Source organism: Gasterosteus aculeatus, chromosome 1 (genome assembly GCF_964276395.1).
Source record: "Gasterosteus aculeatus chromosome 1, fGasAcu3.hap1.1, whole genome shotgun sequence".
Classification (NCBI taxonomy): domain Eukaryota; kingdom Metazoa; phylum Chordata; class Actinopteri; order Perciformes; family Gasterosteidae; genus Gasterosteus; species Gasterosteus aculeatus.
In genome coordinates, this window is record NC_135688.1 from 3,844,846 (window position 1) to 3,870,381 (window position 25,536).

At 43.7% G+C, this 25,536-nt stretch overlaps 4 protein-coding genes across 5 annotated transcripts; 1 reads left to right on the forward strand and 3 right to left on the reverse strand.

Moving 5' to 3' along the window:
- Positions 1–115: 115 nt before the first annotated feature.
- Positions 116–4,966, reverse strand: dhx40 (DEAH (Asp-Glu-Ala-His) box polypeptide 40). Its single transcript, XM_040172471.2, has 17 exons — positions 4,235–4,966; positions 4,007–4,152; positions 3,802–3,921; positions 3,456–3,692; positions 3,286–3,352; positions 3,083–3,214; positions 2,853–2,952; positions 2,650–2,736; positions 2,335–2,517; positions 2,151–2,231; positions 1,912–2,069; positions 1,588–1,702; positions 1,347–1,455; positions 995–1,089; positions 795–864; positions 480–708; positions 116–302 (listed from the first exon to the last, which is right to left on the reverse strand). Exons 1-17 carry the CDS (start codon positions 4,407–4,409, stop codon positions 181–183), a joined length of 2,226 nt encoding a protein of 741 aa, XP_040028405.1. The 5' UTR covers positions 4,410–4,966; the 3' UTR covers positions 116–180.
- An 843-nt stretch (positions 4,967–5,809) lies between these two features.
- Positions 5,810–8,351, reverse strand: LOC120827944 (zona pellucida sperm-binding protein 4). Its single transcript, XM_040191182.2, has 10 exons — positions 7,994–8,351; positions 7,782–7,903; positions 7,588–7,690; positions 7,279–7,499; positions 7,108–7,196; positions 6,893–7,026; positions 6,510–6,699; positions 6,270–6,405; positions 6,132–6,195; positions 5,810–6,013 (listed from the first exon to the last, which is right to left on the reverse strand). Exons 1-10 carry the CDS (start codon positions 8,205–8,207, stop codon positions 5,922–5,924), a joined length of 1,365 nt encoding a protein of 454 aa, XP_040047116.2. The 5' UTR covers positions 8,208–8,351; the 3' UTR covers positions 5,810–5,921.
- A 1,593-nt stretch (positions 8,352–9,944) lies between these two features.
- Positions 9,945–13,413, reverse strand: LOC120827951 (uncharacterized). 2 transcript variants are annotated; one of them, XM_040191193.2, is made up of 11 exons: positions 13,228–13,407; positions 12,065–12,415; positions 11,763–11,864; positions 11,625–11,684; positions 11,246–11,302; positions 11,099–11,125; positions 10,788–10,961; positions 10,639–10,686; positions 10,484–10,549; positions 10,344–10,394; positions 9,945–10,263 (listed from the first exon to the last, which is right to left on the reverse strand). In XM_040191193.2, the coding sequence occupies exons 1-11, from the start codon at positions 13,286–13,288 to the stop codon at positions 10,205–10,207; spliced, it is 1,056 nt and encodes a 351-aa protein (XP_040047127.2). In that variant the 5' UTR covers positions 13,289–13,407; the 3' UTR covers positions 9,945–10,204. The 2 variants fall into 2 exon arrangements, with proteins under 2 accessions (XP_040047127.2, XP_040047134.2); XM_040191200.2 differs by lacking the exon at positions 11,099–11,125 and having other exon boundaries at positions 10,788–10,895; positions 13,228–13,413.
- Positions 13,414–13,632: 219 nt separating this feature from the next.
- On the forward strand, positions 13,633–18,434 carry LOC120827939 (P2X purinoceptor 5-like). Its single transcript, XM_040191168.2, has 12 exons — positions 13,633–14,130; positions 14,786–14,936; positions 15,208–15,279; positions 16,225–16,300; positions 16,569–16,665; positions 16,782–16,862; positions 16,967–17,108; positions 17,206–17,342; positions 17,506–17,599; positions 17,739–17,804; positions 17,887–17,969; positions 18,040–18,434. Exons 1-12 carry the CDS (start codon positions 13,823–13,825, stop codon positions 18,107–18,109), a joined length of 1,377 nt encoding a protein of 458 aa, XP_040047102.2. The 5' UTR covers positions 13,633–13,822; the 3' UTR covers positions 18,110–18,434.
- The last annotated feature ends 7,102 nt before the right edge of the window (positions 18,435–25,536 follow it).

The window sequence follows — 25,536 nt, forward strand, 5'->3', positions numbered from 1 at the left end:
AAAGTTTTATTTTATTCTACTCATTTCCTTAGGAGTCAAGTCGTGACAAAAAACCCATAAAACCAAACTACCACAAAAGGAAGAGGAGGGAACACAAAAGAGAAAGGCAACCATATTTTTCATTATAAATGTAACAAATATTTATTATTCAGAGATCATTTTCTATACATCGTTGTTCTGTCAAGGAGCTTTATTTTGTTGCCTTTGTTGCTTTCGTTGCAGGTAGCGAGCTCGAGCATCGCAGACATCGGTCTCGTTGTTACGCTTCTCCAGCTTCTTCATGACATCCTCGGTAGAAACCTCTGCACAGAAACGCATATAGTGGTTAGTTATATAGAACTTAATATTATTATTATTATTATAAAGTTCATGCCCAAATGGCCTTTTAATCCAAGTATGAACATTTCATACATGCACTATTAACCATTATGCGGCATAACATTAACATCTCTAAATTTTAAATAATGAACTCGGGAAACCTGGTTGTCTTTTGGCTGCTTCCCTGGTCTCCCATTTCTTCATCTCCTCATCCGTCACTTCTTCTCTTGCCACACTGCTCAGCTCATAGACGTCCACCTCGTGTAGTTTGGGTAACAAGTCCTTCACCCACTCGTATCGAATAGGACACGCGGTCCTGACGTATACCTTTGAGGTCACCAGCACATCGTGGAAGATGATCCAGTTCAGCTTGCCCTCGTGGTCAAACAGCTTGGAGCAACAGGGGAGTGCGATCAGAGATGAAGAAGCAACAGAAAAGTTTCGTATTGTGTTCTCCGTTTTGAGAATGCATTTACCGAGGAGGACGGGTGAATGTGGATCATGGAGCCGTGGCCATCCATCGTGCAAAACACCTTTCCGACAGACCTGTGTGATGAGAGGGAAAAAAACCCCAAAAACTGAACAATGATTCAAAACCAACAAGCAGTACCAAGAGAATAGAAAGAAATGCCAAAAGAGTTGAATACAAGCAATTTTAAATGAACTTTGGTGATACCTTCTGGCAACATTGGTGAAGTATCCTGTGCACAGACATCGTCTGAAGAGTTCACTCTTCTCGCCATCATACGTGTCCACAGGAAAATCTCTCTTCTAAAATGGAAAGAGGTTTTTTTTTCAAATTAATTATCCCACAAGTGTGTCAAAAAGTAAAATAGACCTCTGATAAATAATAAATAAACATCTGACCACAGTAATCTGCAAAGAGGTCCTTTACATTCAACGTACAACATTATTACAGCATGACCTAATAATAGTAATACATTTCGTACGGTTGGTAGTTTACATCAATACAAGTCTGTTAACAGGGAATCGATACACCACACGCTGAGCTTTGTAAACTGCTGGACCTGTTGGAGGCGGAGGAGGATCTCGCGCAACTGAGTCTCCACACTGAAGGCGGACTTCAGCGCCCTCCAGTGGACCCAGTGATCTTTGCACCACGCCGACGGCCTGCCGCTGCAGGGAGCAGGAGGAAGGCTCACACTTAGTTGTGATAAATCACGTTACAGTCATGAACACACGGCAAGTGATAAACCAACACAAGCAAGTAGAAGTATGATCAATGCATCGATCCGTTAAGTTCTTTACCTGGATTTACATAACTGAAACACAGCGAGGAGAGTGGCAAAGTCGTTCATGCTGCCGCTCTTTGTGGCCAGCGCCTTGTGCTTTTCATCCGCCTCCTTCTGCTTCTCCGGGTGGCCTGAAGGCAGCAAGACGTCAGTATTTACACCGCACAGCTCTGCATGTGTTATGCTTATGACACAATCAAACCAACACAACAGTAAACAACGTAGTTGGCCCTCTATATTTCAGGGACATTTTAGTATCTCTGCTACTAAAATCTCCAAAAATCCTCCTCACAGTTTGGTTAATTGAACATCCTCTTTGTCCTTGAGCTGAATTGCTTACCTGGCCTAATGAAAATGTTCTCTACCGACAGCATGGCGGCCACAGGCAGCAGCAGGTCCTGACAGCCCAGCGAGGCGGCTTTGAGCACGGCCCTGGTGAGGCCTGGGTGCAGGGGGAACTCCACCATCAGCTCCCCCAGCCGGGTCACCCTCCCTCTCCTACGGGCAACACGGTAGTACTTAAGCCCACTGCTGCCGCTGTGCTGTCAAGTCCTCGGGGCAACGGGGATCATTTCTCACCTGTCGATGGCATCAAATTGGTAGAGTTGTTTCAAAGCCTCAAGAATAAACCTTTCCTCCGGACAGTCCAGATAAGGGAACCTGAAGAGAAAAAGACTATTAATAAATATAGTGAAATACAGGGGTGTCAAACTCATTTCAGGTTGGGGCCGGATACTGCCCCTCTTTGATCAAAAGCGTGTACCTGATGACGTCATGAACGCCCAGGCACTTGAGTGTGAGCACCACTGCAGTCAAGCTCGTCCTCTGGATCTCTGGAACGGTGTACTCGGGCATGTTCTTCTCCCAGAATTCCTTGGTGTAGATTCGAAAGCATTTCCCGGCCGACGTTCTTCCAGCTCGACCCGCTCTCTGCTCAGCCTCGCTCCTGAGCACAGAACCGAACGCCCCCAAAATTATTTTAGCCTAGATCTCTACGGCCAAGCTTTCCTAAAAATGTCACAGGAATCGGCAGGAAAACTATTCTAACAAACAAAGTTGCTGGTTAGAAACGACTCACTTTGAGATGGGCACCACTTCCAAGATATCCATGCCCACTCTTGAGTTGTGGTTGAGTTGCTTCACAAATCCGCTGTCTATGATGTATCTGTATGAGGGGGGGAATATATGCTTGAGGTCAACGGTTTGATTACAAAAAAAGTTAGCGTTGTGTATCCGTGATGCAGCCTAGCGGTCAGTCAACGAACCACAGGCCTCACCCACTTTATGCCGTTGATGGTGAGAGACGTCGCTGCGATGTTCGTTGCCACGACACACTTTCTTATTCCTGAAGGTGGGGGCTGAAAGATCTGCCTCTGTTGATCTGCGACAAGAACAACAACCTTTTCAGTTTTCTTTTGCAGCATCGTCAAAGAAATATCGACTTTTATTGCAAAAAAAACCTACAATCTTAATCTTTTGATGAATGAGGCGCGACAGCGGTTTGCATTTACCTGTGGGCATGGATCCATAAAGGGGCAAAATAAGAAGGCCCTCCACGGTTTGGTCCTCCACGTCATAGCGGTAGTCTATGGACTCTGCTTTTTCATACAGCAAGTCACACGCACGCTCAATCTCCACCTGACCTGTCAAACAAGGAGGGTTGAAGGGACAGATTCTGTGAGCTTCAAGACAAACTGGCAGCTCGGTGACTTACCGGTCAGAAACACAAGAATATCTCCGGCCTTTTCACTAGTGTGCACATCGAGGGCCACTTTCACCACCTGTGAAGCAAAACGAAGAGAGAAAAAAAAAAACTTCTTACTTGAGCATTAAAAACGATGATGAATTTTCATTTTGTGCAAGAATCTTAAAGAAACTCAGTACCTCTTTTACATAACCAGAGCTCTCGATGTCTTTAGGTCCAACAGCAAACCCGAATGTGGAGGTGACGGGAAAAGTCCTCCCGGGAATAGTGAAGACGGGGCAGTCGCCGAGAAAGGATGAAAGTTTGTCCGTTTCCAAGGTAGCGGACATCACCACCACCTTCAAAGGGAAAGATCTGCCCTCGGCGGCCTTACCAGGCTTGGAGAACATTTTCTTCAATAGGCCCAGGAGAATATCCTGCAAAAAAATAAAACATGTGCATTCAAAGATCGACGTAAATAAATGCATTAACTGAGAATGCAGAAGCTACAAATGTCGATATTGGTCCATCGCCCTATCGACTCACCGTGTTGAGGCTGCGTTCGTGGACCTCGTCCAAGATGACCACGCTGTACTGAGAGAGCACGGGATCTGCCAGGATCTCTCTGAGCAAACAGCCGTCCGTCATGTACTTCACCGCCGTGCTCTGGCCCCAGAAACACACCTCGTGTCAGGCAGCAGACATTCTCAGCACCAGACATTGGAATGATGATGAGGAGTTGTCCTCTCACCTGTGACGTGCAGTCATCAAAGCGCACTTGGTAGCCAACCTCTTTACCCAGAGTGCAGTGCATCTCCTGGGCCACCCGCTGGGCCACCGTGATGGCGGCCACCCGGCGGGGCTGAGTGATTCCAATTTTGCCATCTTTACAGAAACCTACTCAACAACAACAACATCAGGAAGTAGTTGATTTGTGTCCTGACTGGCCGGCTCTTTTCTTTGCGAACCCATCGCTTACCTGCTCGATGGAGATACTTTGGAAGTTGCGTGGTTTTCCCGCTGCCGGTCTCGCCGGTGACCAGCAGGAAAGTGCTGTCTTTGACCGCCCGGATCAGCTCGGCTTTGTGCCGGTAAATCGGTAGCTGTTTGGATTGTTGAGACTCACTTTCTTTAGAGTCCGTTGATTTGGACATAGCTGATGAGTAAGTAACGCGATATCTACCCGCGATGAGCTGAACGGATTGAATTCATAATATTCACGCGGAACACGGTTTAGATGGTGTTTGTACTATAAACGTAATAAAACAGCTACTTGTTGCACAATTCTAGTTTTTTTGTCCCGAAGGCAACACGCTCGCTCAAAGACTTCCGCAAACTTGCCAATTCGGCGTTTCTATTGGTCGAGCAGCGGGCACGTGACCAAAATCCCCCACGTTTGAAAAAGGTTCAATCAAGCTTTATTGAAACATACTTTTGTCAACAGCTAGTAATCGCATATTAGTTATTAAGTATAGTTCTTCAGACGTTTATATCTATAAAACCAAAAATCTGAATAGTGAGTAAAATAAGCTAAGCAATTTCATATTTGTGGATGAGAAATATTATCAGTGTTGATTGTATGTCTTATCACCCGTTGCCAAAATGAGTCAGGAAATTGAAAATATTAATAAAATAAATGCATCAAAATTCCCTGTCCTTCTGCTTTTAGTGTGTTGTCTTGGCATTATGCTGCACATTTAGTAAATGAGATAAATCAATGTTTTGCATAATAATCAAGAGTAATTTACGTAATCACTAATAATAATCTTTTTACGGTTTTCTTTTACAGTTGAAGCATACGCAGCATTACACTAATATTATACCACAATACACCTCACTGCCATGTAGCTCAGCTTAAGACCTACCTTTCATTTCAATAATTCAATTAAAATGAAACAAAATTAAAATCTAAATTTGTAAACAGTAAAACTGGCTTTAAATGATGTCTGTATCTCTTTCTCTCTCTTCATTAAACATGACACATGTCAGTAAACAGCTGGACAAGACTTTAAATCGCGGATTTCGTGAGTTTTGGGTTTGTTTATTTTTTAGGAAACGTCGGACCAGGTGCAACGTAATGTTTCCAGCGGCGCTAATGACGTGGTTATTTATCACTAAACAACGCCGGAGGATTCCACGAACTCCGTCATTACCTGTTGGTCTGATGCTGCAGCCGCTTGTGGAGGAGGAGGAGGAGGAGGAGGGGGGGGAGGAGGAGGAGGTGGGGGGGGAGGGGGAGGGGCTTGTGTGGGTCGAGGTTCTCACAAGAACTCAAATAAGTAAAATAAATGCCCCGTCTGATATCAAAACACATTTGGGTGGAATTGATGACAGAGTATTTCTTATCCTTAAATATTGATGAATGAAGAAAAGAATTGGGCTCCAGAAGAAGAAGAGAAGGGGCACTTTTCTCATCCAGGGCAAAAGGGCAGGTGCTTGAGCACCACCAGGGGGTCTATCTGTGCACGTGCTCAGATGTGCCCATGGGCTAAATGACATACAATCTTCCAAAAACTAACAAATAAGTGTCAGCGCAGTGAAGGGTGCAATGCTGTTAAAGTAAATTGGATTTATTTTTATTCTAAATCCCAGACAGAAATTGACTGAACTGTTCACAATTGTGCTTCCAAACATCAACTGAGATTGTGGTCCCTTTTCTGATTTGTTTACAGTAAATACAGGAGAGGTCCACCTGAAACTAGACTGTAGTGAACCTCCCGTCCTGGTCCCGGTTTGATTCGCCTTAATCTACGCTCTCCTGCAAGACATGGCAAGACAGACCCACAGCGTTACACACAAGCCTGTGCGTATCAAGAACACAAGAGGAGTTTGTTAGACTTCATAGGAGGGTCAATATAGGCTGCAGCGCCACGTACCGTTGCTGCAGGACTGCAGGCAATCTGGTCCTTTACAGATCGTCACATCACAGTGGAAATATACCTGTAGGAGAGGATCCTGTTTTAAAAGAGCTAATACCAGTGAAATTCATACAATATCCATATACTTTGTCATACCAGGTATTTCCATGTTAGTGGCTTCTCAAATGAGAAGAGCTTGACCACAAACCATTTGTGAAGAGAGGGATATTTCAGTTCCGAGGGGGCAACTGGCAACACAACAGTTCTGTGGCCATCGCCACTGAAAGGACACCTGGGCCGGAAACGAAGACGAGCATTGGTTCATCAGAGTGCGGACTCGGGCCTTGAATGTTAACTTGGGCACAAACAAAGTCTGTTTATTCCGTGTGAATTCACCCTTTGACGAGCAGCGTCCATCTCTGTCGGTCGTGAGGGTTTTCGGATGCAGTCGCCCAGCAGTCCTCCAACAGCAGCACCAGATCCTCGTCCTGGCGGTTCAGAGCGAACGCCTCCACGTGCACGGGCTGGCCGAGCTCAGTGACTATTTGAGGGTCCCGAGAGGAGTAGAACGACTCGTAATTGGAGTCTGTTGTTGAAAGATTAGAGAGAGAAAAAAGGAACTTTATTTATGAGGGCTCCACTGGTTGAAACTGTTAAAAGATAAATTATTTTTTCAAGCCACGTATGGACATATTCTGATGATTTACAAGCCTACTTCCCATTGTTTTTTAGACATTTTTGTGTTTTAAGTAAAAAAGCAAAAACTTGACCAACGTGACCTTTGGCGAACCTCATTTCAGTCCTCAGTTTTCCCTCACTCTTCCGCCTTGACGGGTTCCCAGATTCTTCTCCCCGGACCTCAATGCCCAGCTGAGTAATCTGAGCCAGTGCAAAACTACAATGCACCGTACGGCTACAAAATAAAAGGAAATTGGTTCTAGGGAGTGTTCTTCCATTCTCAAAGCAGGATACATGAAACATTTGGATTTCTTACTGGAAAGGAGCGTCATGAAATACGAGGCTTTTTTGCCGATGTTGCCTCACCTCGACGGCGACCCAGTGGGTTATAATCCCGTCCGCTATCTGCAGGACACAACAAAGCCAGTCATGATACCACCTGACCCGTCCAAAGACCGATGGGGGGGGGTCATTTATGTGCATTTACCACAGACTGAGTACCACAATCCGTGAAGGAAAAGCTGAAAGTGACGGCATCCTCGGCTGTTTTTTGGGGTCTACAGTGTCGGTGGTTTTGGCCGGAGGGGATCCAGACCGCATCCAGGTTCAGAGGTGGGACGGTGGCATTCTGAAGGATGGTGATGTGGAACCCGTCCCTGTTGCAGATTCCACGTGTTGAAATTTGTGGATTATCATCTTTGCTCTCGTCTGCAGAAAACGCGCTGAGAATTAAAAAAATAACTAAATTCTGAAAACACAACGTCATGATATTTATGGGTACTTGCAGAACTAATACCGTCCCGTTTCCTTTCACAGACGAGCGACATCGACTCGGCAATTTCAACGCTTCCCTCGTCTGCAAGCGCCATGATGACAACAGTCAGATGCGTCACATACTTCTATTGAACAGAGTGATTAGAATATGAAAACAATGTGTTTAAATGCACAGAAACAAACAGACGGCCTTGCTCAAGAGACTGTTCAGCTTACTTCTCTCCTCACAAAGCATCCGCCGCCTGAGACGGTGAAGAGAGTAAAGCTTTCGGCTTCTCCAAAGAAGTAGAGGCACTGTTCCGCCACCGCGATGGCTTGGTAATATCCGCCGCGTCCGTCTGCGTGTATATTTTGGACAACAGTGGTTGACACCTCCAAAGCTATTTGTCGCTATCGGGCTTAACGCGTCCTTTTGGCGCCTGACTCACCTTTGACATAAATGGTGTGAGGCAGATCCGCGTACTGGGCCTTTGACAGCTTTACAGACATGAACCCCTCGTGGCACATCGACGCGCCGCTGTCCAGGGCGTCGGACGCCGGCTCCCCGGATGGTTTTGCGGCAGCTCTTACTTCACGTTTCAAAAGAATCGGCGATAACAAAACACATGTCACCAAAAGGGAGTGTGCTCCGTGGGCCTTCATCTTGGGATTGTGACTCTCGGGCCACCCGCGTGGAGCAGCTGCTTCTCATTTGGCCTGATTGGCGGTAAGAAAAGTCACTGTAGAGGTTTCACGGTACGAAGGGTCCCGTGCTGGGAATCCGCTGGCTCCCTGGAGTTTGTTAGACTCCAAGAATGTCTTGGAGACATCAAAACTTGGATGACCCGCAACTTTCTGATGCTAAACTCAGAAAAAACGGAAGTTATCCTGATAGGCCCAGAGCGCCTTCGAAGCCAGCTGTCGCGTGATACAGTTTTTATGGATGGAATTGCTCTGGTACCCAGCAGCACCGTCAGGAATCTGGGAGTTCTCTTCGACCAGGATATGACCTTCAACTCGCATATAAAGAAGACTTCAAGGACTGCCTATTTTCATCTACGTAACATATCAAAAATCAGGAACTTCCTGTCTCAAAGTGATGCAGAAAAATTAGTTCATGCGTTTGTCACTTCCAGACTGGACTACTGTAATTCTTTGTTATCAGGCTGCTCTTATAAATCTCTTAAGCCTCTCCAGCTGATTCAGAATGCTGCAGCACGTGTATTAACAAGAACTAAGAAAAGGGATCATATCACTCCTGTATTAACTTCTCTGCACTGGCTCCCTGTTAAATCAAGAATAGATTTTAAGGTACTTCTCCTCACCTACAAGGCACTTGCTGGTGAGGCACCGTTGTATCTTCAAGAGCTTGTAACACCGTATTGCCCTACAAGGCAACTGCGCTCCATAGATGCTGGGTTACTTGTTGTTCCTAGGGTTTTAAAAAGTAGGCTGGGGGCCAGAGCCTTCAGTTATCAAGCTCCTCTTTTGTGGAACCAGGTTCCACTTTCAGTCCGGGGGGCAGATTCGGTCAGCTCTTTTAAAGTAAAACTTAAAACGTTCCTCTTTGATTCTGCCTATAGTTAGGGCTGGCTCAGGTTAGTCCGAACCAGCCCTTAGTTAAGCTGCTATAGGCTTAGAATGCCGGGGGAATTCTTAGGACACACCGAGCTCCTCTCTCACGCTCTCTTTCTACCATAATTCAAGTTTTATTAATGCACATGACTAATTCAGCTTCTTTCCGGGAGTTTTTTTTTGTGCTTTCGCCCCTATCAGGTCTCCATAGATCGTGGTTCCTTCGGGACCCTGGTCCTGACACCTACTGTGGCCATGCTGACGCCTGCTGCTGCCATCATCATCATCATCATCATCATCATTATTTTAGATATTAATCATATTACTTTACTCATAAACCGACATTACCCTCTCCTAAAATCTCTGTGCTCTCCCTCCCCACAGGATTCTGTGGATGGTGGTTCTATCTGATGGTGGTTGCCTCTGCAGTGGTCCTGCTGTGCGCCTGGCTTACTACTCACAATTACTTGAATCATTTCTGTCATAGGAATTGCATGTATTATACATTGTTCATTCTGTACACATGGCATCCATTGTAGTCTGTCCATCCCGGGAGTGGGATCCCTCCTCTGACGTTCTCCCTAAGGTTTCTTCCCTTTTTTCCCTCTTGTAAGGGTTTTTTCATTTTTTGGGGAGTTTTTCCTGTGCCGATGGTGGGTTTCGGGGCAGAGGATGTCGTATGTGTACAGACTGTAAAGCCCTCTGAGGCAAATTTGTAATTTGCGATTCTGGGCTATACAAAATAAAATGACTTGACTTGACTTGACTTGTGCTCGCCGTGTCCTCACACAGTTAAAGAAATGCAGGTGGACATGAGACATGAGATGTGAGTGATGTTTTTATTTAATCAGCAGGTCAAACCGAGAGCATACAAGCCATGCACATGAAGAGACAGCTTCTTGTACAGGAAATGCAGTATATCAGAATTTTAAAAAATCAACTTTACATGCTTTATATGTTCATAAAACACACAAATACAAGAAAACACGTGTCAAGTCGGGATGTCATAAGTACATTGAACAGTCAAAGGACTTTGACTGTTCAATGTGAAACTGAGAAAAGCAGTTTAAGGGCTCCGTCGCTCTCTACAGGAGGTTGAGCTGCTCTGTGCTCTGGTTGTAAATCGGGTTTCGGATTTCACCATCTGACATTGAAAAGAAGTAGGATAGCAGTTGAGCCACAGTATTAATTCATCTCCATCATGCAGAGGAAGTCAGCGCTCACTTTTCTTGGCTTTCTTCTTCTTTCCAAAACGTGCCTCAACTGCTGCTGCCGCTGCAGAATAAAAGGAATCAGTGATTTGTTTAAACAATAAGCTGCAAGGATGCATTTCTTCTGAGGTCAAATAAATAAAGTCAAAGTACCGCTGCTAGGATTGTCTGCCTGAGTGGACGTGGCTTGTTGTTGCTTCCATATTTCACTTTGGTTAGCTGTGTGAACAAAATAAACGAATGAGGGAAAAAAAGTCCTGAAGGCACTAAAATGATGAATGAACAAAAATAAAAGGTGCGTTCTTTACCGTAATACTGCCGACCCATACTTGCATTCCGTAATCTGTTGAAGAGCTCTGTGAAAGCGAGGCCGAGTTACTCCAGTGTGTCGTGACAACATGATAAAAGGCTCACGGACAATACGAGAAATGTGGTAATTCGACTGTACGTGACGCACCTCGGTGAAACCCTTGTTTTGCTCTCTGACTTCCTCCCCCCTCCAACTGGCCCGGGTGAACACCGCCGGTGTCCCGGGTGGGCGCACGCCTGTCTGGATCGGGCCGATCTATTGGATGGCAGTAATTCCTGTTGAAGTGATCCTGCAGGTTGGACGGGTCTTGGTCGTCGTTTTCTAAGATGTGAAAAAAAAGAAACAGTTTTTTTTTTTTTTTTAAGACAATCGTGATGTTGAAATAACAAAGACGTTTTGCGTCTCCCTGGACGGAAGAACGGATGCGAAAGAAAGAAAAGAAAACCACGTGAACGCACCATAAACAAGATGGTTGTCGCCCTCACCTGCGGGAAAAGAAAACACGTTGAGTACAGTGTGAGAAGATAACACCTGACACCCTGTGTGTGTGTGTGTGTGTGTGTGTGTGTGTGTGTGTGTGTGTGTGTGTGTGTGTGTGTGCTTACCGCTCTGCTGTTGACCTGTCGGCCCTCTGCTTGTTCCCTCTTGCGGAGCCTTGACGACTGCAGTGGGACATTACGTGGGACATTACTCAATAAAGGACTAGTTGGACATTTTGGGGAAACAAGCTTGTTTGCTTTCGTTCCTCGAGGCGATTGAGATCTATTTAATACCCCTCGTGATCTTCTTGACAGACAGACAGGACAAATGTGCATTGCTGAAGATTTCTCTCTATTCTGTATCTTTCTGTTGTCCTGTGCAAAATACTTCATTTTAAATAACTCAACAAGAGGAAACCTTTCATAGCATTAGATTCCTTGGCTGTAATAAACCTCACTCTTATTCCTGTGAACTGTAACGTAAATGTCAAATCATGATGCTCACCTTCAGGAATCTCATCTCCAGGGTTGTTTGTATTGTCCTCTGTTCTGTCGCAACAGCACGCTGAAAATGTTTTTTTAAAAAGGTTTTCAAAAAAAACAATGAAAGTAGACTTTCCTTCCAGGCTCGACAAGTACTCACACATGCACTTCATGCAACAGTAGCCAGCGATGCACAGCAGGGCGAAAGCAGCCACGCCAACGCAGGTGTGGATCAGCACCGTCTCCTCTCCGCTCGCAGCGCCTGCACGGTGAGTTGTGGTTATACGAAGACGCTTTCGACAGGAAACTCTCGCTCACCGGTCCCCCCCCTCGTGCGTTCGGCCTACGAGGTTTGCGCCCGTGGAGAGGAAGGAGAGGCCGCGTGTCGACGCGAGGGGGCTGCAGCTCAGTGCGGGAGGAAGCACTGCCTCAACGGCCGCAGAATTTTTTATTTTTTTTTACCTTTCTCAGCGAGCAGCTCCACTTCCACACAGCCACTTCGTCCCTGCGAGCAGCGATAACGGCCCAGGTCGGAGCCCCGAAGCTCGTCGATGCGGAGGGAGTAGTTCCCCAGCGAGCCCTGGTTCGGAAAGGCCTTCAGGCGACCAAACCTGTGGTCCAGGAACTTGATGCGACCCTCAGATTTGAGGTGGACCAGGTGCGCCTCGGGCCCGTGGGCCCACGTCACCCAGTCCACATTGTTTGGTGGCAAGATGCACGGGAGGAGCACGGAGGAGCCGAGATGGGCAGAGCGAGTCTGCTTCTTACAAACGTCGGAATACGCCTGAGAGGAGTTTAGGACGTTCGGCTCGTCTTAACGGGAAAAGAGGAACACAAGAATAAGATTCCATTTTTGGTTGGTTATCTCAATAAACCATGAAACCAACAGTCCTGGTCCCTATTACTGGAGATATTCCCAAAAATATCATGTGTATATCAAGACATTTTCGAATGCACTCACAGAAAATTGTAGGGCTATTATTAAGATGTATGTATTTCAATTGCATATAAGGTTTCCAACCATTAGGAATACATAGTTTTAACATGAACACGCTAATAAAGTTTATGTGATATATATTTGTGAGTCAAACGAATGAAAAAAGTAAGATTGAAACTTATGTAAAAATACTAATAAAGATAATATGTTTGGAATACGTATACAACAGGTTTATGCGTATTGCAAACATATTGTGTTTATTAAAAATAAGTAGTATATACACCGTTAGTCAGATTAAAATATATTGCTAACGTTATAGTCAAGTAGACCAGAAATAATCGGTTCCTGTTGGCAACTGGTTTACCAACAAAATATCTAAATTCTAAGCACAACATTTTTAAAATCAAGTCATTTAAATTGAGAGAACACTTAAAATAAATATATAATAAATAAAAGTATGTGAAGTTCTATTCATGGAACATTTTTAAGAGACACAAAAGACACCTCTTCAGACTATACCTTGACTAAAAAACACTTAACAAATTGTAGCACTTAAATTGTACTTATAATGACTCTTATCTATAGCAATCGGCTTATTTTATGAAATTGCACTTTCTTGTTTCTTGTTCTTCTGGATGGTTGTAATATGTAATATTATATTATATTAATACTTCCCATCAGGACTTACCATTTGAAGACACGCGCATTAAGCGCAGGGCCGAGAGGAGAAGCCACCCGTGAGCGTTCATCGTCTGGCAGGCAAAACGTAGATGTGACAGAGCTGTGTGCGAACACCTCCAAACATCATGGGACAAACCCACCACAAAGACCCTCACAGCTCATACGCGGAAGGCCTTCGATGCCTTTCACTTTCACACGAGAGACAGTCAAACATCTGACACCACACGTTTGCTTTATTCAAACCCGTGAGCTTGTTCAAACAGAAAACTCAAAAACAATCTTTTACTTGGTAGAGTATCAGGTAGGGTATCGTGAAATAAAAGGCCTGAAACGGCAGTCTCGTCCAGACCACTTCCTGTTGATGCTCACAGGAAACATCCTCCGCTCCCTTCTGTGGGAGTGTTCGGCCCGCGAGGTTTGCGGCCGTGGAAAGGAAAGGAGGCCGCAAGCGCAGGCGGCTCTCTGTGGAGGAAGCATTACCGGAAAACCTCCAGACAGTAGCACATGAACCCGACCCCACGCGGACCTGCCAACGGCGTGCCAGCACGCCAGCATTCCTGCACATTTCAGGAGCGTAGTAAGACTTTGGGATTTTGTGTTGCATGTTGTTTCAGGTGTTGGATTCTGCTGCTAAAGCGCCACCTGGTGGCCACGTGGCGCGCTTACTACGGCATCACTCCCACTTTGTGGTGGGTGTAGAAGTGTGTGGTTCATTATGCCACTCAGCTTCATTGTGCATCCACCGTCACATCACATCTCAGTCCAGTTGCAGGATGGCCGGGAGCTGCTCCCAAGGATGCTTGTTTTCCTTTTTCGAATACAAAACGGCAGAATACGTCGCCACCAAAAATAAGACAGTTGGAGTTTTGTACAGACTTCTTCAGTTGTTAATCATCAGTTACATTATCGGGTAAGTCGCTGGACTTTACTTCCATTACTTCTATTACCCTAATATTAATACAAAAAAGCAGACTTGTGAGAATTTTATGTAGACCTATATTATCAGTGCATAGTATTTATTTTAAATAGCCATAAGGAATAAATGCAGATAGCCCGATTGCTTGTGGATCTATTATTTTGTGCCAGCTTTGTATCAGCTGTGCAGGCTGAGCGTGATGGTGATTACAAATGAATGGGCTCTTATCTCGGTTCTGAAAATTGAGAGAACAGATTTTAATACACGAACATTTTTCAAACTAAGTTTTTAGTCCTGCAGCAAAAATTCAACAATAGAAAAAGCTGTAATTAGCCTAATTTAGTAAGTCAATTTGACTTTGTGACATGTGATTATTAATTAGAACGAAAGGCATCAAATGGAGTTAATATATCAAAGGCTACTTTTAACCCCATATAAGGTTATTTTGATCATAGTGACTGCAAAAAAAACCACACAACATACCTTTTTGGAGAAACTGAAATATCACCTGTTCTGATTGTTGTATACCACAAAGACACGATTGATTCTGTAGTTTATTTAATTTTTTAAAGAAAATTTAAAAAGACAAGCTGAACAGGATTCTTTAAACACATCCTTCATTCGTTATATTTCCCCCTTCCGCCCTCAGGTGGGTCTTTGTAAGCCGGAAGAGCTACCAGGAGACGGACGAGGCCGTCCAGAGCTCCGTCGTCACTAAAGTGAAGGGAGTCTCGGTGACTAACACCACGGACTCCGGTCTCCTGTTGTGGGGCCCCGAGGACTACGTCATTCCACCACAGGTGAGGACAGTGGTTGAGTGGTTGAGTTAAAGGACGAGTCTCTCGTTCTGAGAACTGGATGAGAGGACGACGACACTCAGGTTACAGGGCCGGAAGCACTGCGACCACAAACACACATACAGTGTAGTGAGCAGGTTTTTTTGTGGGGAAAGTTGCAGTTTGGACACTGAGGACTCGAGGTAGAGCGTTTAAGGCTGGGGAGGGAGCCCATTGCTTACCATGAAATGATGTCATCATAATGACCAATTCAAGGGGTTCTCTCTGCATCCAGGGGGAAGATGTTCTGTTTGTTGTAACCAATTTCTTGGAGACGCCGAACCAGATGCTGGGATACTGTGCTGAGGTAAGAAGACGGATCTCATAGATCAAACATCAAAATCCATCTGAAGAACCCAAGAAAAGGTACGAGTAAGTAAGAGTACTTCCAGTGCAGCGTACCCTGCGTCCCGCCTCCTGAGCCTCCAGGGTGCCGTTAGACCTCTCGGGACAGTCTTGGTCATCCTCCCCCCGAGCCACACAGATCCATGAGTAACAATCAACAAGCCTCCCAACGGACTGAGCGCTATAAATGGACAGGTGTAATTTACCTATGGGGAAATTCCATGTAACTGCCAGCAGTTTGTTTTACAAACTGTGAGTTTGGTTATGGTTTATTTATCTCGAAAAGAGGAACTTCTCTTTTTTGTTTATTAGTTTCACCCATACCGACCCTTCCTAATGCTCACAGCAACTGTGTTTTTAAAGTTCTCATACCCATAAAAATGCTATATTAATGCTCTGAATGTTAAAGACAGCTCAACAACACAAAGAGACACTTAAAATGTTGCGTCTGTCGCCAGGATATTTTACATTGAATTTTGAGACAACCACGTTGGCGTCTAACTTCAGGGATGTTCTGAGCATTAGCTAGCTGGAGGCCGTGATGTGCCGTTTGGGTGCTCACTGTAATATGTTTAAGTGTCATTAGTCTATTTCTTCTAGGAAAATTTAAATTTAAAATCAGGAAATCAGCCAATTCTGAGCTTAACTAAAAATTCTTGATACTAAATTCAAATTATGAGCGATTACGTCATAAGAATGAGTAATGTGAAAATATTAATTATTAAATCTTTTAAATGAATTATGTAAAGAATACAAGACACAAATGTTATAAATAATCTATATTATATGTTTACTATATTATTTGTGACTTAGTGACTCATAATATTGACTTTGGCAGAAGTACTTTTTTTTCCTTCCTAATTTATTATTCCTAACTTGTATCTGAATCGTTGTCTCTGGTCTTTAGAGCGTCAAAGTGCTCGATGGTCGATGTCGAGGCGACGATGACTGTGAGGAGGGGAAGATGGTGACGGCTGGCAACGGTAAGATAGAGTCAGCATTTAATACGTCTCCTCGGTGCCTTTTCTGAAATATGATTCAACGAGGTTATTATCTGTTTTTTCTGGTGTTTTATTTGCATTTGTAAACAAATACAAACGTATGGTGGAAAACACTGGTAATTCGTATTCATCTGTTCATGTCTATGGCACTGTATGAAATTAATAGCAGGATTTCTATTTACAATCTTTGCAAACAGAGAATCAAATATATAGTCCTTTCTTATGTGTAAAGCATTGATTTCTTCTGAAGGGATCATGAGCGGCCGATGCTTGACAAAAGGTGGAAACTCTACTGGTTCCTGTGAAGTCTTCAGCTGGTGTCCCATCGAGAAAGAATACAAACACCAGTAAGGATCAATGCAGTCACATAAAACCTCCTCAAGGGTTCATCTAAATCCTGAAGGCAGATTCCCAACCGCACAGACCGCATGTGTGGCGTATAACCACAATGTCTTCTCTGCAGAGACCCGCTGCTGACAAATGCTGAAAACTTCACCATCTACATCAAGAATTTCATCCATTACTCCAAGTTCAACTTTTCTAAGTATGTCCACTGCTTCAACCCTCTCCGTAATCTCTCCACTGCTCCGTAAGCTAGAAGAAGTGAGCGGTGCGCTCTCATGCACACTCTTGTTTGTTTACTCTGAGGTCCAACGTTTTACAAACCACCAACAAGTCCTATCTGAAGGGATGCCGATATGACGAGGAGCTCCACCCCTACTGCCCCATCTTTCGCCTGGGCGACATCACCAGACGAGCTGGACACAACTTCCAGGACGTGGCCACACTTGTAAGTTAAGAAAATAAGACAAAAAGTGTAAAAAACAAAAAAGGGAGAGAGAAATCAGGAGGATGAGACGAGGGTGAAGGAGGTTCTGCTTCTTTAGGGTGGCTCCATCGGCATAATGATCGAGTGGAACTGTGACCTCGACAAAGGCGCCTCCAACTGCAATCCACAGTACAGCTTCACCCGCCTGGACGTCACCGACTCCAACGACGCCATCGAGGCAGGGTTCAACTTCAGGTGACACGGCCTCCTTCTGCGTTGTAATGTCAGACACACAAATAGTTCTATTTGATTTATTTACAGTTCAAAATAAATGATTTTAAAGGCGAAAATGATCCCAACATTTTTAATTGTGTTTTGTATAATTGTATTCTCGTTTCTCCGTCTTTCCTCCCATCAGACACACTCGCTATTTTAAAACTGACGCCGGTGAGAGCTATCGATCTCTATTCAAAGTCTACGGCATCCGATTTAACATCATGGTGCACGGAAAGGTGAACACATATCTAAAAGGGCGAATGCTTAAAATAACGTCAGTATTATGTGGATGATTTAAGCGACCACATTAGAAGAAGAAGAACTTTTTTGATAATTCTTTGATTTGCCAAAAAGTATTTATGCTGTTATTTATAGGCCGGGAAGTTCAGCATCATCCCAACACTCCTAAACGTTGCTTCGGGAATGACTTTGACGGGTGCCGTGAGTACCATTAATAATAAAGTGTTGAATAAATGCTTTTAAAAGAGATGCCCGGTTCACTAATTAAAGCTACATTCAACAGGGGGCTTTCTTGTGTGACATTGTCTTTTTCTATCTAAAGAAGAGGAGCGACTCATATCAAGCGAGGAAGTCCAAAAGATCCAAGTAAGAAAAGCAGCACACGGGATCAGAGGTGGAGTTTTATTCTAAATACTAATCTGTCGCCATTCCACAGAAATGAGGAGACAGCTTCTGAAGAGAACCGTGTGGAGGACGGAGAGGAGCAGGACAATCTGACTTTGTAGTAATAATAGTAATAAGGTAGTTCAGCAGATTTAGTCAGCATTCCATGAGAATCGTTCACTCTGTGGTACAAGCACCAAATTTGGCACAAAGTACTATTTCAGAAAAGCCCGGTGTCCACTGGAAACTCCCAGAGGTTGGCAATATTTCAAAATTGCTGTCGCCGAAAATCGGAATAAATGTTTTTCAGTGTAGAACCGGAATGGCTTGACATATTTAGTTGATCTCAACAGCAAAATATTTGTACTTTAACACACGAAATGCAATGGTGCCAATAAAAATCCAATATGGCAGCTATTTTTTAAGATAGTGGCCATTTGTCACTCATAATTCACATGTTTTGTTGTTCTTGGATCAGAGATAAAGCTTCTGATGAATTACGTAAAGGTAGCTTTCTGCAAGATAATGACAACAAGACTAAACTTTTTGGTAGTGGTAACCAAACGGCGTAAAGCGTAAAACAGGTCGATGGTTAGCTAAATGTGTTCATTAGTTAGCAAGGAGCACTTATTGCATTAGCATTAGTTTTCCGTTAGCTTGCGCGGTCGACCGTGTATGCGCAATGTCGGGTGTTTTTTTTACTCAATGGCAGGCGATTTACTGGCACTGCCTCCGCAATCGACCATGATTTGACGTGAAGACTATGAAGAGGCTGACAGCAGAATCTTCCTGCATGCAGTTAGGCGACAGATGAAATCTGTATCGATCAAGGCTTGTGATACCGACCTTCTTGTTGCTGCAGTCAGTGTTTTTGAGACGCTCCAGGATGTGGGCTTGTAAGAACTGTTGATTGACTTTGGTCAAGTTAAGTCTATCAGATGGTTTTATGTTCATGACACGGTGGAGCACATAGGTCCTGAAAATCCTGTGGCATCCATTTCTTTCACACCTTCACTGCCTGTGATCTTGTGTCAGACCTTTGTGTTAAAGGCACAAAGACTGCATGGCAAACCTGGGACGTGTGTCTCATGCCTTCCAGATGCTCAGCCAATACCCACCATTTTATACCAGTGAATTTGTAAATTGAACGTTATTTGTCTTGTTGTCCAATGTTACGCACCAACCGCCATGTCACCAGTTTACCTCAACGTGATTATAATAATAGTAATAATGTACGACAAGAACAGCACTGCTGACGGGGTTGATGAGGCAAGACTCGACCTATTTGCTCGGAAGCATCCTATGATGCTGTTCCTATGGTGCTATTCCACCTACAAGGTCATCCCTTACGCAGCACGTGCCATCTTGGAAAATGGCTGCCATATTGTTTTTCCATCATCGATACTGGGCTTTATTGAAAATGTAGGTTTATTGCCAAAGTATGTTAGACGTGTTAGACTTGCGTTAGACTCCAACAGCTCGGCTTAACCCCTGGCACCGGGATGCCAGACCGCCTCCCATACATATATCAGACATCAAATAATTAGGCAAAATAGCTCAACGGATCAGAACATTTATTCATTGCTTTTGTATTACATCACAGTGCATTAGCTTTATAACAGTTTCATAAAGTAAGAGGAGATTAAACAGAGTAACAACAATTAAAGTCAGTATTTTACTGGATAGGGCTACATTCCACATACACACCTACTGTTTAATTAAAGATTAACATAGTATTTAATATCTGTGATACAGTGAGCGTGGAGGCTAGTTAGATAGGTGACATCATTAGTGCTTAACATAGTATTTTATATCTAAGATACAGTGATCATTGAGGCTGAATTTAGATAGGTGATATCATCAATGATTGATATAGTATTTAATATCTATGATACAGTGATCATGGAGGTTACAGTTAGATGAACCTGTTGAAAGCATATGCAAGCAGCTGAACACACATGAAATATCTTACAGATTAATATAAAATAACTCATATTTGTAAAATATTTATTTATTATTGTTACAATTCAGAGGGACTTCAGAGTCCCTTTGAAGCTGACATCCTGCTGCCGATTTAGAGTCTCGATTGGGGTTTCGTCATGGCCTTTATCTATAACATAGTTAGATTCAATGCACAATGACAGACAGTAACAAGCTGCACACTGTGGATACATACAAGACGTTATTGTTACATTTAAACATTAGGTTATGAATTTAAGCTCTGCCCTCAAACAGACGTAACATAACCGGTGAACAAACATCAGTCTCTGACAACGCTACGGCGAGGTGAATACCGGCGGAGCATTTCACAGACGACGGGCCGAGAACAGGCTGCTCTCCGCGGGCTGAGGTGAGGCTGACCGCCCGGTGCGGAGGTGTCTGACGGACCGGTACACCTCACATCCGAACGTTAAACAACTTCTCGCCTGAGAAATTCCTAAAATTACATTCCGTGAATTAAATATAGTAGTTGTTAACATATATGAGTATATGCCCTCCATTGTCACAATCTGTTGTATTAACTTTCCTATACATTATGTACAGTATTGTGTGTTAAGCGGTAGCCAATAGGATGCCCTTGAATGGACATGTGACCTAGGAGAGGTCAAGTGAACCTGCGTTCAATAAAGACGACTCAGTTCAAGTCAAACAGCCATCATGCTCCACTTGTGTTATTTGTACTTCCATAATATTCGGCCTAGCATTGAGTATGGACGCCGGGACCGTTGAGCGAACCATCTCTGCTAACAGTAGTATTTATAAACTTCGACCTACAGTTTACTGCTGCTCAGATAAAATGCATTCTGGTATATTTGGCTTTCTCAACGACAGGGACAGCGGACTTTATGACCTTCAACTCGCATATAAAGAAGACTTCAAGGACTGCCTATTTTCATCTACGTAACATATCAAAAATCAGGAACTTCCTGTCTCAAAGTGATGCAGAAAAATTTGTTCATGCGTTTGTCACTTCCAGACTGGACTACTGTAATTCTTTGTTATCAGGCTGCTCTTGTAAATCTCTTAAGCCTCTCCAGTTGATTCAGAATGCTGCAGCACGTGTATTAACAAGAACTAAGAAAAGGGATCATATCACTCCTGTATTAACTTCTCTGCACTGGCTCCCTGTTAAATCAAGAATAGATTTTAAGGTACTTCTCCTCACCTACAAGGCACTTGCTGGTGAGGCACCGTTGTATCTTCAAGAGCTTGTAACACCGTATTGCCCTACAAGGCAACTGCGCTCCATAGATGCTGGGTTACTTGTTGTTCCTATGGTTTTAAAAAGTAGGCTGGGGGCCAGAGCCTTCAGTTATCAAGCTCCTCTTTTGTGGAACCAGGTTCCACTTTCAGTCCGGGGGGCAGATTCGGTCAGCTCTTTTAAAGTAAAACTTAAAACGTTCCTCTTTGATTCTGCCTATAGTTAGGGCTGGCTCAGGTTAGTCCGGACCAGCCCTTAGTTAAGCTGCTATAGGCTTAGAATGCCGGGGGAATTCTTAGGACACACCAAGCTCCTCTTGCACGCTCTTGTTCTACCATAATTCACGTTTTATTAATGCACATGACTAATTCAGCTTCTTTCCGGGAGTTTTTTTTGTGCTTTCTTCCCTATCAGGTCTCCGTAGATCGTGGTTCCTTCGGGACCCTGGTCCTGACACCTACCGTGGCCATGCTGACGCCTGCTGCTGCCATCATCATCATCATTATTTTAGATATTAATCATATTACTTTACTCATAAACCGACATTACCCTCTCCTAAAATCTCTGTGCTCTCCCTCCCCACAGGCTTCTGTGGATGGTGGTTCTATGTGATGGTGGTTGCCCCTGCAGTGGTCCTGCTGTGCGCCTGGCTTACTACTCACAACTACTTCATTACTATCATTTCTGTCATAGGAATTGCATGTATTATACATTGTTCATTCTGTACACATGGCATCCATTGTAGTCTGTCCATCCCGGGAGTGGGATCCCTCCTCTGACGTTCTCCCTAAGGTTTCTTCCCTTTTTTCCCTCTTGTAAGGGTTTTTTCATTTTTTGGGGAGTTTTTCCTGTGCCGATGGTGGGTTTCGGGGCAGAGGATGTTGTATGTGTACAGACTGTAAAGCCCTCTGAGGCAAATTTGTAATTTGCGATAATGGGCTATACAAAATAAAATGACTTGACTTGACTTGACTTTAGAACTGGAACAGATTAACTCCTGGTTGCGACTGATGACGTTTTATGAGTCCACGAGAACTAAAGTCCACACAAGAACGCATATTGAGAAAGGACCACCTATTTATCCCGAAGGTAGCGACAGAAGAAGAGTTACAAAGAGAGACAGCAGCGGGGAAAAACTCGGGAAGAGAATCCATCGCTGAAGAAACTCTTCATCTCCAATCTGCGCAGAGACTAGGTATGTGAACTTGATTTTGTGTGCTGAGCGGTCATAACACGCAGCAGAAGAGCACCTTGTTGCCCTGGCGAGCAGGCACGTGCACAGATGGACCCCATGGTGAGCATCTGCCCCTTCGCCCTGGATAGCAAAAGTGCCCCTTCTGCTGGAGTTCATGCGGTTTTAATGTGACTTTCCTATCTTTGAGTTCTTTGCTTTCAATTAAATATTCTCATCTGTTTCAAAGTCAATAAATGGAAAAATAATCTGTTGATTCCATCAATTTGTTTTGTCCATCTTTTGGAACGTGTTACAGATGTTAAAACTGTGTATGCTATATAAACTGTGCTCTTTAAAAAAGTTTATTAACAGTATTAGTATTAATATTTCATCAAATCATCAAATGGCAGCGATAAGACTATTAGGCAGTAGTCTACAGATTCAAAGTGTTTCTTAGATTTTTTTGAACCAAAATGAACAGAAAACATCAATTCAATTTTATTTCTTTTCTTTTCTTTGTAGTTTCTTGTGTTAAGCAATATATGAAGCAATGTCAAGGAGCTTGACCATTTTGCATCCGATTCTCAGCTTCCACAGCTGGCTCTCTGTTACGGAGTGTCACGGTGTGGTTCACTTCCTGTTGTATTTTGTAGTTTTCTGCCACTCGTGTCCCCGGGTAACTTCACTTCCTGCCTTGTCCCGTCATCCCCTGTGATCGTCTAATAGTTTCCACCTGTGTCCAATCACCTGCACCTCCCTTGTGTATTTAAGCAGTGTGTCTCTTGTGTCACTCGTTGCGTCATTGTCTATCGTCGTGGATGGCCGTAGTTTCCTGCCTGCTGTTTTTCCCCCCTGGTTCCTGTGTGGTTTTTGGCCTTTTGACTATTAAAGTCTTTTGTTTTCCCTGAAGTCTGCATTTGAGTCCTGCCTCCTCCACGCATCCCATGACACGGAGCTGATTAGTTCATGCTTCTGTAAAAACAAAGAACTTGTTAATTGAATGTTATTTGGCCTGTTGTCCATGGTCTTATTGTCCAATGTTATGCACCAACCGCCATGTCACCAGTTTACCTCAACGTGATTGAGGAGTTTGTCGTAATGTACAACAAGAACAGCACTGCTGATGGGGTTGATGAGGCAAGACTTGACCCATTTGCTCAGAAGCATCCTATGATGCTATTAAACCGCCAAGGTCATCCCCTGCGCAGCACGTGAATCGTTCTAATTACCAAGCTGCCTGTATGTCAAATGCATACAGAGAGCCCTGCCAACTAGGGATGGCGCCAACAAGGTGAAATTTGACAATCAGTGTGGACGATACCTTGGCCAATTGCTCAACAACTGACAAAATGTGGGTGCGGGACTGTATGTTTTGCAAGATGCAAACGGCAACGTTTTGGCCTCAAATGCACGCAGGTGTGTGGCTGCAATTGTGACGAGAACAGTTCATAATCCGGACAAGGAGCCATCCATTCACTTCCACACATTGTATCTGGATATTGATACGGATCAATCCTAGTTGAGATACCAAGATCATCAACATTGGACTACCCAATGGCACTCTAGGTACATAACGGAATATGGTGGCAGCCAATTTGGAAAAAGGCGGCCATATTGTTTTCCATCGTGGATACCCGGCTTTTTCGAAAATATAAGTCTTAGAGAGAATTTCTACCAAAGTTGGTGCCAGTGATTGTTTCAGTAATATGGGCTAATGTTGGTAGTGTTCTATAACCCATTATTCTAAAAATGACAGTTCTTTGTTTAATATGTCAGTCTAGATATGTTGATTTGACTATAAGAGCTTTATTTTGCTTCATATCACTGTATAAGAGGAATAGTATTTATGTTCGCAGGACAGAATGACATGCATTGAGTATTTTAGTCACACTAGCAAAGTGACTCCAGGGACCAAGTTCATTTTCTAAATGATGATAAAATAAAGCAGAGTGCCGGGAGAAGACCCACTTACACACGAGCAGAACATGCAGACTTCACTCAGAAAAACTTGATTGCAATTGTGAAAATAAAGATTTCAATGGAACACATGTTGTCATTTAATCATTTTTGACTCGTTAAGAAAAACAAGAAGATTTTGGGCATTGAGGTCAGCAGCATAATGAAGGCTCAGGCTGTGTAATAAGTGGATTACAGCAACAATGTTGAACACTGTTTAGGAGACACACAAGTACACACAAACATGCGTGTATTATCTTTGAACAGAGTGCAGTTTAGTCAGTGGTAGCCGGGGTGCCTGTGGATTGCTGGCTGTTTATTCTGTTCATCACGCCTTCCACCGTCCTTGTTTATAAATGGTGTGAAGACATTGTGCGACGACAAAACGCCGTTGGTCTCTCACCAAAGTGACATTAGGGGGATTGATGTAAAAGACATAGATCATCTCTAGAAATAAATGCCAGTATTTTGTGTTGTCTCTCATAGATAGTTCATTCTCAGCTTAAGACATTTGATGACCTTTTTCCTTCCTAAAAATTAATAATAAAGGTCCTCAAGAGGGATGTGAACGCTGACAGGAAAACACTAATTTCGTGTGCCGCTTCAGTAAGTGAAGACACTGACGAACGGTTCATCTCCACGTGGATCTTCATGTGTTTGCCTCCACCGTGGGGCTCGAGCCGAAGAAAAAGACATGTGTGTGATGCACTTCTCCATCGTTGCCTACAGATGTCCCTAAAGAACAAGCTCACAGCTTGAGATAGGCACAGCTATAGCCATAGATGTATGGCAAGGGTTCGGCCAAAATGCATATGGGAAGGTTAAGAGTTCTAGCAAAGCTCTACTTTTAACTGCTGTACTGTTTGCACATGGTCATGTCAGACGTGTTTAGGAAGCGGAATTACACGGAAGTGAAATATTTTCATATTTTTGATTACTTTTCAGTAAGAGGAGGATTGCTAAAACTCTTGATTATTTCATTTTGTTTATTGAAATAGTGGCGGTTGTTTGAGGATTACAACATTTACATATTTATTAAATAAAGCTTTTTACCCTTCATGAAGTTTCAATATAAAGGTTCTTTCGACGCCAACCAATTTAGCCAAGGTAATTAGGGAAGTAAAATAACGTCCTTTGGTTAGGCCGAGTAGTATTGACCAATCAGGGTTCAAGCAGGCTACACACTGACCACTGTGTGCAGAGTAACACAATCTCAA

Excerpts from the sequence above, each read along its gene's own strand:
- LOC120827944 (XM_040191182.2), bottom strand. The coding sequence starts at position 8,207 with ATGAAGGCCCACGGAGCACACTCCCTTTTGGTGACATGTGTTTTGTTA. Across the intron at positions 7,904-7,993 it reads TCACACCATTTATGTCAAAG|ACGGACGCGGCGGATATTAC; the intron begins GTGAGTCAGGCG and ends ATATACACGCAG. Across the intron at positions 7,500-7,587 it reads CTGTGAAAGGAAACGGGACG|ACGAGAGCAAAGATGATAAT; the intron begins GTATTAGTTCTG and ends CGTTTTCTGCAG.
- LOC120827939 (XM_040191168.2), top strand. The coding sequence starts at position 13,823 with ATGTTGTTTCAGGTGTTGGATTCTGCTGCTAAAGCGCCACCTGGTGGC. Across the intron at positions 15,280-16,224 it reads TGCTGGGATACTGTGCTGAG|AGCGTCAAAGTGCTCGATGG; the intron begins GTAAGAAGACGG and ends TCTGGTCTTTAG. Across the intron at positions 17,343-17,505 it reads GAGGCAGGGTTCAACTTCAG|ACACACTCGCTATTTTAAAA; the intron begins GTGACACGGCCT and ends TCCTCCCATCAG.
- dhx40 (XM_040172471.2), bottom strand. The coding sequence starts at position 4,409 with ATGTCCAAATCAACGGACTCTAAAGAAAGTGAGTCTCAACAATCCAAA. Across the intron at positions 3,693-3,801 it reads ACGAACGCAGCCTCAACACG|GATATTCTCCTGGGCCTATT; the intron begins GTGAGTCGATAG and ends ATTTTTTTGCAG. Across the intron at positions 3,215-3,285 it reads TATTCTTGTGTTTCTGACCG|GTCAGGTGGAGATTGAGCGT; the intron begins GTAAGTCACCGA and ends CTTGTTTGACAG.
- LOC120827951 (XM_040191193.2), bottom strand. The coding sequence starts at position 13,288 with ATGAACGCTCACGGGTGGCTTCTCCTCTCGGCCCTGCGCTTAATGCGC. Across the intron at positions 11,685-11,762 it reads CTGTTGCATGAAGTGCATGT|CGTGCTGTTGCGACAGAACA; the intron begins GTGAGTACTTGT and ends AAACATTTTCAG. Across the intron at positions 11,303-11,624 it reads TGGAGATGAGATTCCTGAAG|TCGTCAAGGCTCCGCAAGAG; the intron begins GTGAGCATCATG and ends GTCCCACTGCAG.